Source organism: Urtica dioica, chromosome 6 (genome assembly GCF_054948205.1).
Source record: "Urtica dioica subsp. dioica isolate 48M chromosome 6, U.dioica_male_clone48M_v1_H2, whole genome shotgun sequence".
In the NCBI taxonomy this organism is placed as follows: Eukaryota; Viridiplantae; Streptophyta; class Magnoliopsida; order Rosales; family Urticaceae; genus Urtica; species Urtica dioica.
Window position 1 is genome coordinate 2,837,096 of NC_142761.1, and position 10,427 is coordinate 2,847,522.

At 35.5% G+C, this 10,427-nt stretch overlaps 2 protein-coding genes across 2 annotated transcripts; both read left to right on the top strand.

Annotated features, from left to right (window-relative positions):
- The first annotated feature begins 689 nt into the window (after positions 1-689).
- Positions 690-3,146, top strand: LOC149392901 (CASP-like protein 1E1). Its single transcript, XM_089616390.1, has 2 exons — positions 690-1,149; positions 2,532-3,146. Exons 1-2 carry the CDS (start codon positions 887-889, stop codon positions 2,869-2,871), a joined length of 603 nt encoding a protein of 200 aa, XP_089472516.1. The 5' UTR covers positions 690-886; the 3' UTR covers positions 2,872-3,146.
- A 4,091-nt stretch (positions 3,147-7,237) lies between these two features.
- LOC149392902 (CASP-like protein 1E1) lies at positions 7,238-9,749 on the top strand. Its single transcript, XM_089616545.1, has 2 exons — positions 7,238-7,702; positions 9,031-9,749. The coding sequence occupies exons 1-2, from the start codon at positions 7,440-7,442 to the stop codon at positions 9,368-9,370; spliced, it is 603 nt and encodes a 200-aa protein (XP_089472671.1). The 5' UTR covers positions 7,238-7,439; the 3' UTR covers positions 9,371-9,749.
- Positions 9,750-10,427: the final 678 nt, after the last annotated feature.

Sequence of the window (10,427 nt, forward strand, 5' to 3'; positions counted from 1 at the left end):
AATTAAATCGAATTTTTCCGTAATTTATAAAAATTTGACATGATGATAACAGTAACTATTACCACAATTCCTAAAAAATAAATCTTATAGACATTGTTATTGACCTACCATTTGAGAGAAATTAAAGAATAAAGTCAAGTAGTTATAAACTTGATATAAATAATCTCATTTATATAAAAGTAGAACCCTAGGATGATGTATAAATGTGCATTGGTCTAATTGTGTACAGCTAACACATAATAAGAGTATTTCTTTGCAGATATTCGAAATTCTTTAGACTATCATCCTATTAATTTTTTTTTAAAAAAAAAGAGATTATTAACAGACAAAAATGAAGATATTATTTTACAATATACTGTAAGAGAAAAAGGCTTATTAGAAAGAAAGAAGAATAAAGTGCTAGGAGAAAATTGTCTTTTTAATTTTTCTTTTTATAAAAGGGGTTTGTTTGTTTTTTTTTTTAATTTATAAAATACTTCTATATATTTACAGAATATGATAATAATAATTAAACTCCTGCAATTGTATACGCTTTCTTCCACTGTCTAGTGTAGATAGATAATAGACTTGGTATTAAAGACTGGTCATTACTTCGACCCAACGACTCTTCTCTTCATGACCCTTCTTTCCCACCACCTCGATTCTTTATTGTCTTTTTCTTTTCAACAATATATTATTTCTTATTAGCCTTTGCCAAATTCTTGTTTCACACTTTCACTCTTGAGTCTTGAGACTGCCCGAAAATTACACCTCTCTCTCTCTCTCTCTCAGTATTTAAGGATTCATTCAGACCCTACTCTCTTAGCAAATACACCTCTTAGAAGTTAGAACTCTCTCTCTCTCTCTCTCTCTCTCTCTCTCTCTGTGGGATCAAATTCATACTGAAATGGAAGGGAATACGAAAAGCATGAGTAGTAGCAATGGCGGTGGGTATGAAAACGGGAATGGGAATGGTTCGGTGGCGAATAAGAGGAGAATAGGGAGTTGCGAGACGTTGCTGAGGCTTTTGGTGACGGTGCTAACTCTATCCGCGGCGGTGATTATGGGAGTCGATAACCAGACCAAGCTCGTCGCCGTCAAGCTTTTGGATTCCTTGCCTCCCATGAAAGTCTCCGTTACCGCTAAATGGCACCACTTGTCTGCCTTCACGTACGCAAACTCTCTCTCTCTCTCTCTCGTGATTTTGCTTTGATTTTGGACTGATTTGTGTTCAAGTTTTTGGATAAGTTTTTTTATTTTTTTTTTATTTTTTATTTTATGGAGTGTTAGTAGTACGACGGTTATTCTGCAACTAATTAATAAAATGAAATGTTACAAAATAGTCATTCGAAAGTTATTGATTAGCAAAATAGTTGAAGTTTTAACTTTTCGGCAAAAATAATCAAATTTACGTTTTCAAAATTTTTTTGACACCCAATATTAAATTTTTTACGATTATCATAAACAATTTATCACTTTAAAAAAAATTAATTTTGGAATCAATTTTTTTTTTTTACCAGATTACTGCACGTTTTGGCTATTTCACTAAATTTTATATAAACTTTGGCTATTTTGCAAATTCTTAATTTTAAATTGACTATTTAACTATATCACCTCTAATAAAAAGTCATTCGTAAAAGTAATTGTGTACACAAATTTAACTAAAGTTTCAATATTTTATTTATTAGCTTAAGAGCCAAATTTTGGCCGATTATTATACAATTGTTTACACTGCATACAATATAAATTTATTTACATGGCCAAAAACTTTGTTGACTAGTCAATTTTTGTAAATTTTGGCTATTTAATTCTTAGATAAATTGTTATTTTACATATTTAATAGTTTTTTTTGTCGGCTGTGTAGCTAGAAAGGAAATTTGTCTATAATCTGATTTGGGTTTTTAAAATATCATTCGCTATATCAGGGTTATATAATACTAATACGTGGTATATGGGAGTAAATAACATCTTCTTGATAAAGATCATACAATTTTATCTTAAAATTTATTGAGAACAAGAGGAGAAAAACTTTTTGCGTTCATTTGTCTTGAGCCGGATTCAAAACTTTTTGGACTAATATCTGTTAGAGTTTTTTTTTTTTTTGGTTAATTCCATCTCAAAAGAATATTTGGCGAAAAATCAACCAATTTATGGTTTAAGCTTGATTGTGGCATCAATTTACAAATGATGATTATTTTATTATTAAGTTATGAAATAGCCAAAAGAAATATAGTAAAAAGAAAAAAGAAAAAGGAAAAAAGAAGAAGAATAAATGAAAAATCTCATATAAAGATAAACCGTATGTGACAATTGTATTATTGCCCAATGAAAAATCTCATATAAAGATAAACCGTATGTGACAATTGTAATATTGCCCCAAATAGAGATTTGTCAAAATATGGGGCACGAGAGTGACCAAGTTTGTCCCATCTCCCAACTTTTGTCACATATATATCAAATTGAGATGTCTAAATCTTGGTTGAGAAATCCACAACAATCACTTACATTTCAACTACCAACCAAAAATTAATTTACACAATCGTTTTTATTAGGTATTTTGTGGTGGCAAACGCGGTGGCGTGCGCGTACGTGGCGATCTCCCTAGTGGCTAGCCTCGGAATCCGCGGAGGTAAGAAGAGCGGAATATTCCTCGCGGTTTTCATCTTCGACGTGATCATCGTGGCGCTTCTATTCTCTAGCATCGGCGCGGCGGGAAGCATAGGATTGATGGGATACGAGGGAAACTCGCGCGTCCAATGGAACAAAGTGTGCAACAATTTCGGAAGATTTTGCAACCAAGGCATGATTGCTCTTCTCATTTCCCTCACCGGCTCCACTGCCCTCGTCTTGCTCATCGCCCTTGCCGCCAAGCGCCTCCATCACGGAAAGTAATAAAAAAAAAATGTTTAAAAAAATAGTTAATTGATTAGCTTTTTAAATTGATATATCTAGTATGTTTTTGGGTATTACTACTCTACTTGTTATGTAATTGGAGCTCGAACGAATGTGTGATTGTTAGATAATTTCCTTCTTTGTTTTTGTTTGTTTTGTTTTATGTGGAAAATTTGTTTAGAAATTGGAGGAGGAATGAGAAAGCGATTACATATGAAGAAATGTCAAGAGCGTTTTGAAACCATTTGGGATTATATGTAATTTTTTTAATTGTTTCTCTCCTTTAATTTATTGTATATCTTCAATTAAATTATGATACGTCCTCATCATTGTATTTCAATTAAAATAACGATAATAAATTTAAATATTAAAAAAACTCTATCAATTTAGCCACTTTGAAATTTATGGTTTTACAAAATAATTGAAATTGCATAATTAACTTAAGCTAAATGTTTTAACTTTACATTTTGTTTTAAAATTTTTGTCAGATATATGGCTATTTTACTATTATTTCTATCAAATAATTAATCAGCTTATGTATTGATTTTTTGTGTACTATAGTGTTTTTTGATACTACTACGTTACTTGTTGTTTAGTGGAGGTTCTATGAACGTGTGATTTTTTTGTTACATATTTTTATTACTTTGCTGTTTGTTTGTGTGGAAAATTTGTTTGGAAATTTGACTATGAATCATGAGAAAGCAATAACAGTAAAGACAATTTAGGAGGAATCTTTCGAGGGTAATGTTAGAAATGTCATTCCGTGTCTATTTAATTGTTTTTTTTTTTTTTGGGATTTATCTATTTAATATTAGTCAACTATATATTTATCAAAAGAGTCATTGCAAAATAAAAAAGCTGGTGGTGATATCAAAATAGATACATGCAATGAGGAGAAACTTTCCAAAATAATACAATGACTGTGATCCAACTAAAACATGCAAATATATAGTGCCACTTTACATCAATATTTCACACAAATTATTCCCGTAGATGAAAAAAAAAAAAAAAAAAAACGGTTTCAACATTTTTCTGAATTCATTAATAGCAAGGGTCCCGCACTATAGCCTCGCTTTGTAGCAAATTTATTTCGAGTACGTCTTACATTATGTAATCGTTACAAATTAGTCTAGCTTAACCATATTTAACTACTTAATTATCATATATAACTACTGCCTAACCTAAGTAAAGAATTTCATTAGAACTACTCTTGACCGATTGTTAATTTTGACTAATAACTTTCCTACCTACCATGTTTGTATGGTACTTGGCTCGACACTAGAATTGAGAGAAGTCGTTATTATTGGTCTCACAAACGAAAAGAAAAAAAATGTCTCTTGTGGGAGTGGATATCGCTCCCTTTCACCGGACGAGTTGGACCAACTAAGCCCAATGCAAGTTCGGCCCGGGGGGGGGGGGGGGGGGGGGGGGGGGGGGGGGGGACAATCGTCGGTTCGGCCTAAAAATCCCAGGCACAGGCGAGATCGGTCCAAGACAATAGCCAGGAATACTTCATCGAAGGTCGAATCCTAACTCGACCCGAGCTCATAAATGTCCCTGGACGATCCCGCCACTTAATCCGAATGATTGGTCTCCTAAGAAACAATCAAATCGTTTAAAGATGAGGGTGTACGCGAGATTGGAGGACCGAAGACCAGTTCTGCACGCATACGTGCATCGATCTAAAGAGGCAGGAGAATCAGCGAGCTAGCTATAAAAGTTCATTCCATTTCCATTTACAACCACTGAATTTTTTGAGAGATTGCCATATATTTTTCTAGATTCATTTTGGAGTTTTCCTGCTTATTCTCAAACAATTTCCTATTCTTGTAAGGTTTACATTCGATAATCAATAAAAGGAATTTCCTTTCGCTCTTTCTATATTCAAATTCGTATTATCTGTTAATTTCTTTCGGATTTCGATTTAATCTTCATAATCGGATTCTTAGACCCTTAACTCATATAAATAAATATACGAGACAATTCGAATAAATCTGGTATAGATTGTTGGGACGAGAAATCGGTTCAACAATTTGGCGCCGTCTGTGGGAAACTTATCAGAAACCTAACGCCGAAGAACACAAATCGGATCTGAAAGAATGTCTTCTAACAGCGAGCACGAAATCCCGGTTTCTGGAGCCGATCCGGAGACACGGGCTCTTCTGCTGAAACTCGTTGAAACCACTGCCGAATTCCAGAGATCAACCCGATCCCAGCTCGATAGCTTGACAGCTGCGCAATCATCACTTCAAGAGCAGCTCGATGCTGAGCGAGCTATTCTGCTGAGTTCGACCGGTCCGCTCACCGCAAACGGACGAAGGTTCGCCCCACCCGGGAGACGACTAAGCTTCTCCGGGATACACATGTCGCCCGACACGGCCGGTCCTAGCAATACGGCCGGAATTGGCCAGTTCGATGGACAGGTCGAGGCCAGTGTTTGGCGAGCTCGACCGACTCAAGGCGACCTACAGCCCCCGCCTCCGGGAGGCCCTCCTCCTGGATATGTTCCTCAATTCATCAACCTCCCCCGAGAGGAAGGAGCTCCTGAGGAACCGAACTATTTCGAGCCGATAGTTCGCCCGGAAGAAAGAAACCCTCAGGGAGGAGAAATCCGAACTGGGGGAGAACAGTTCGCCGTAGAAATCCCGAGGGATGATCACCCCGCGTTCGATGCCTTCCGCCAGATGGTGGAGGAGAAGTTCCGGGCTGTAGACTCCCGAATGCACTATGCCACGAGCTCGGCCCCCGAGATCGATCGGCTGGTGGCAGATACTGGGCGAACCCCTTTTGCTCCATGTATTACCCAAGTCAGAGTTGGGGACACCGGAAGGATAAGACTCCCCAAGTACTCTGGTACTTCCAACCCGAAAACATATGTAACGGCCTTTCGCATCGCGATGGGGCGAGCATGTCTGCGAGATAACGAGCGAGAAGCAGGGTATTTCCAGTTATTCGCTGAGAACCTGTCAGGAAGCGCCTTGGATTGGTTTTCACGTCTCGAAGAAGGGTCGATAAGTTCTTTTCAACAGCTGTCGGCCGCGTTCATCAAACAGTACTCGATGCTAGTAGAAGATGAGGCGACCATGACAGATCTATGGAACACCCAACAAGCCCGAGACGAAACCCTGAAAAGCTTCATGACAAGGTTTAAGACTGTCATGTCAAAAATCCCTTCCGTCGAGGGAGAGTCGGCTCTGAACGCTCTAAAAAATGGACTGTGGCACGAGTCTAGATTCCGAGAGGAAATGACCGTAAACAGACCACCCACCATCGAGGATGCAATTCATCGTGCCTCAAACTACGCGAAAGCTGAGGAAGAAAGGGCCCTCCTGTAAAAGAAACATAATCCAAGGAAGGTCCCTTCTATGACATCTGTTCCGGCCATGGCCAGGACACCTGGAATGAGACCTTACCGAAACAATGAATGGAGGAAGCATTCAAACATTCCAGAACATGCCTTTAACGTAAACGACGAGGGAGTTTCCGAAGGAGGCACCCCGAAATGGCCGCGCGACAAGAAAAAATACTGCGACTTCCACAAAAATTACGGACACGACACTCTGGACTGTGTCGTAGCCCGAAAGGTACTTATCGAGAAGTATAAAAATGGAGAGCTGAAGAATGTCGACCTGTGACCACCGCCCCAGAAGAAGAAATTTAACAATAACAGAACCCGAATAAATCCCTCCCCAAAAAGGGGAAAGACAAAGGAGGTCGACGATAACGACGTTCCCCAAGCAAAACTCCGGATCGACTATATTATGGGAGGTTCAAAGTTTTGCAGGGATAGCGTAAACTCAAACAGTGAAATTTATGGTTTTACAAAATAATTGAAATTGCATAATTAACTTAAGCTCAATGTTTAACTTTACATTTTGTTTTTAAATTTTTTGTCAGATATATGGCTATTTTACTATTATTTCTATCAAATAATTAATCAGCTTTTGTATTGATTTTTTGTGTACTATATAGTACGTTTTCTGATACTACTACGTTACGTGTTGTTTAGTGGAGGTTCTATGAACGTGTGATTTTTTTGTTAGATATTTTATATCTTTGCCGTTTGTTTGTGTGGAAAATTTATTTGGAATTTTGACTATGAATCATGAGAAAGCAATACTCATAAAGACAATTTAGGAGGAATCTTTCGAGGGTAATGTTAGAAATGTCATTCCGTGTCTATTTAATTGTTTTTTTTTTGGGATATATCTATTTAATATTAGTCAACTATATATTTATCAAAAGTTTCATTGCAAAATAAAGAAGTCTGGTGGTGATATTAAAATAGATACATGCAATGAGGAGAAACTTTCCAAAATAATACTATGACTGTGATCCAACTAAAACATGCAATATATTATTTCTTATTAGTCTTTGCCAAATTCTTGTTTCACACTTTCACTCTTGAGTCTTGAGACTGCCCGAAAATTACACCTCTCTCTCTCTCTCTCAGTATTTAAGGATTCATTCAGACCCTACTCTCTTAGCAAATACACCTCTTAGAAGTTAGAACTCTCTCTCTCTCTCTCTCTCTCTCTCTCTCTCTGTGGGATCAAATTCATACTGAAATGGAAGGGAATACGAAAAGCATGAGTAGTAGCAATGGTGGTGGGTATGAAAACGGGAATGGGAATGGTTCGGTGGCGAATAAGAGGAGAATAGGGAGTTGCGAGACGTTGCTGAGGCTTTTGGTGACGGTGCTAACTCTATCCGCGGCGGTGATTATGGGAGTCGATAACCAGACCAAGCTCGTCGCCGTCAAGCTTTTGGATTCCTTGCCTCCCATGAAAGTCTCCGTTACCGCTAAATGGCACCACTTGTCTGCCTTCACGTACGCAACTCTCTCTCTCTCTCTCTCATGATTTCGCTTTATATTTGGACTGATTTGTGTTCAAGTTTTTGGATAAGTGCATGTTTTTGATTTATGGAGTGTTAGTAGTACGACGGTTATTCTGCAACTAATTAATAAAATGAAAAATTGTACAAAATAGCTTTTGAAACTTATTGATTAGCAAAATAGTCGAAGTTTTAACTTTTCAGCACAGTAATCAAATTTACGTTTTCAAAATTCTTTTGACATCCAAGATTTTTTTTATTTTTTTTTTATTTTTATGATTATCATAAACAATTTATCGGTTTCAAAAAAATTAATCTTGGGATCAAATTTTTTTTTAAATCAGATTAATGCACGTTTTAGCTATTTCACTAAATTAAGACAAACTTTGACTATTTTGCAAATTCATAATTTTAAATTGACTATTTAGCTATATACCTTTAATAAAAAGTCATTTGTAAAAGTAATTGTGTACACAAATTTAACTAAAGTTTCAATATTTTATTTATAAGCTTAAGAGCCAAATTTTGGCCGATTATTATACAATTGTTTACACTGCATACAATATAAATTTATTTACATGGCCAAAAACTTTGTTGACTAGTCAATTTTTGTAAATTTTGGCTATTTTATTCTTAGATAAATTGTTATTTTACATATTTAGTAGTTTTTTGTCGGCTGTGTAGCTAGAAAGGAAATTTGTCTATAACCTGATTTGGGTTTTAAAAATATCATTCGCTATATCCGGGTTGTATAATACTAATTAATACGTGGTATATGGGAGTAAATAACATCTTCTTGATAAAGATCATACAATTTTATCTTAAAATTTATCGAGAACAAGAGGAGAAAAACTTTTTGCGTTCATTTTTCTTGAGCCGGATTCAAAACTTTTTGGACAAATTTCTGTTAAGGTTTTTTTTTTTTTTGTGTTAATTCCATCTCAAAAGAATATTTGGTGAAAAATCAACCAATTTATGGTTTAAGCTTAATTGTGGCATCAATTTACAAATGATGATTATTTTTTATTAACTTATGAAATAGCCAAAAGAAATATAGTAAAAAGAAAAAAGAAAAAGGAAAAAAGAAGAAGAATAAATGAAAAAATCTCATATAAAGATAAACCGTATGTGACAATTGTATTATTGCCCCAAATAGAGATTTGTCAAAATATGGGCACGAGAGTGACCAAGTTTGTCCCATCTCCTAACTTTTGTCACATATATATCAAATTGAGATGCTAAATCTTGGTTGAGAAATCCACAACAATCACTTACATTTCAACTTCCAACAAAAAAATTAATTTACACAATCGTTTTTATTAGGTATTTTGTGGTGGCAAACGCGGTGGCATGCGCGTACGTGGCGATCTCCCTAGTGGTTAGCCTCGGAATCCGCGGAGGTAAGAAGAGCGGAATATTCCTTGCGGTTTTCATCTTCGACGTGATCATCGTGGCGCTTCTATTTTCTAGCATCGGCGCGGCGGAAAGCATAGGATTGATGGGATACGAGGGAAACTCGCGCGTCCAATGGAACAAAGTGTGCAACAATTTCGGAAGATTTTGCAACCAAGGCATGATTGCTCTTCTCATTTCCCTCACCGGCTCCACTGCCCTCGTCTTGCTCATCGCCCTTGCCGCCAAGCGCCTCCATCACGGAAAGTAATAAAAAAAATGTTTAAAAAAAATAGTTAATTGATTAGCTTTTTAAATTGATATCTCTCGTATGTTTTTGGGTATTACTACTCTACTTGTTATGTAATTGGAGCTCGAACGAATGTGTGATTGTTAGATAATTTCCTTCTTTGTTTTTGTTTGTTTTGTTTTATGTGGAAAATTTGTTTAGAAATTGGAGGAGGAATGAGAAAGCGATTTCATATGAAGAAATGTCAAGAGCGTTTTGAAATCATTTGGGATTATATATGTAATTTTTTTAATTGTTTCTCTCCTTTAATTTATTGTATATCTTCAATTAAATTATGATACGTCCTCATCATTGTATTTCAATTAAAATAACGATAATAAATTTAAATATAAAAAAAAAACTCTATCAATTTAGCCACTTTGAAATTTATGGTTTTACAAAATAATTGAAATTGCATAATTAACTTAAGCTAAATGTTTAACTTTACATTTTGTTTTAAAATTTTTGTCAGATATATGGCTATTTTACTATTATTTCTATCAAATAATTAATCAGCTTATGTATTGATTTTTTGTGTACTATAGTGTTTTTTGATACTACTACGTTACTTGTTGTTTAGTGGAGGTTCTATGAACGTGTGATTTTTTTGTTATATATTTTTATTACTTTGCTGTTTGTTTGTGTGGAAAATTTGTTTGGAAATTTGACTATGAATCATGAGAAAGCAATAACAGTAAAGACAATTTAGGAGGAATCTTTCGAGGCTAATGCTAGAAATGTCATTCCGTGTCTATTTAATTGTTTTTTTTTTGTGTGGTAACTAGTTTGGTCTAGCGGTAATCCTACACACACCTCGACGGAGATGTCATGGGTTCAAACTCTCATGGGATGCAGAAATGCATGTCCCCTAGGATTTATTCTAATAAGTATGTAATCTTGGCCGATAGTGTCACCTGCACTTTGCACTGCTAATATATCATGTAATCTTGGCCGATAGTGCTCCTACTAAAAAAAAAAAAATTGTTTTTTTTTGTTTTTTGGGATTTATCTATTTAATATTAGTCAACTATATATTTAT

What these genes read in the sequence shown, in the direction of transcription:
- LOC149392901 (XM_089616390.1), top strand. Translation starts at nt 887, where the DNA reads ATGGAAGGGAATACGAAAAGCATGAGTAGTAGCAATGGCGGTGGGTAT. An exon ending in CACCACTTGTCTGCCTTCAC is followed by an intron (nt 1,150 to 2,531) that starts GTACGCAAACTC and finishes CGTTTTTATTAG; the next exon opens with GTATTTTGTGGTGGCAAACG.
- LOC149392902 (XM_089616545.1), top strand. Translation starts at nt 7,440, where the DNA reads ATGGAAGGGAATACGAAAAGCATGAGTAGTAGCAATGGTGGTGGGTAT. An exon ending in CACCACTTGTCTGCCTTCAC is followed by an intron (nt 7,703 to 9,030) that starts GTACGCAACTCT and finishes CGTTTTTATTAG; the next exon opens with GTATTTTGTGGTGGCAAACG.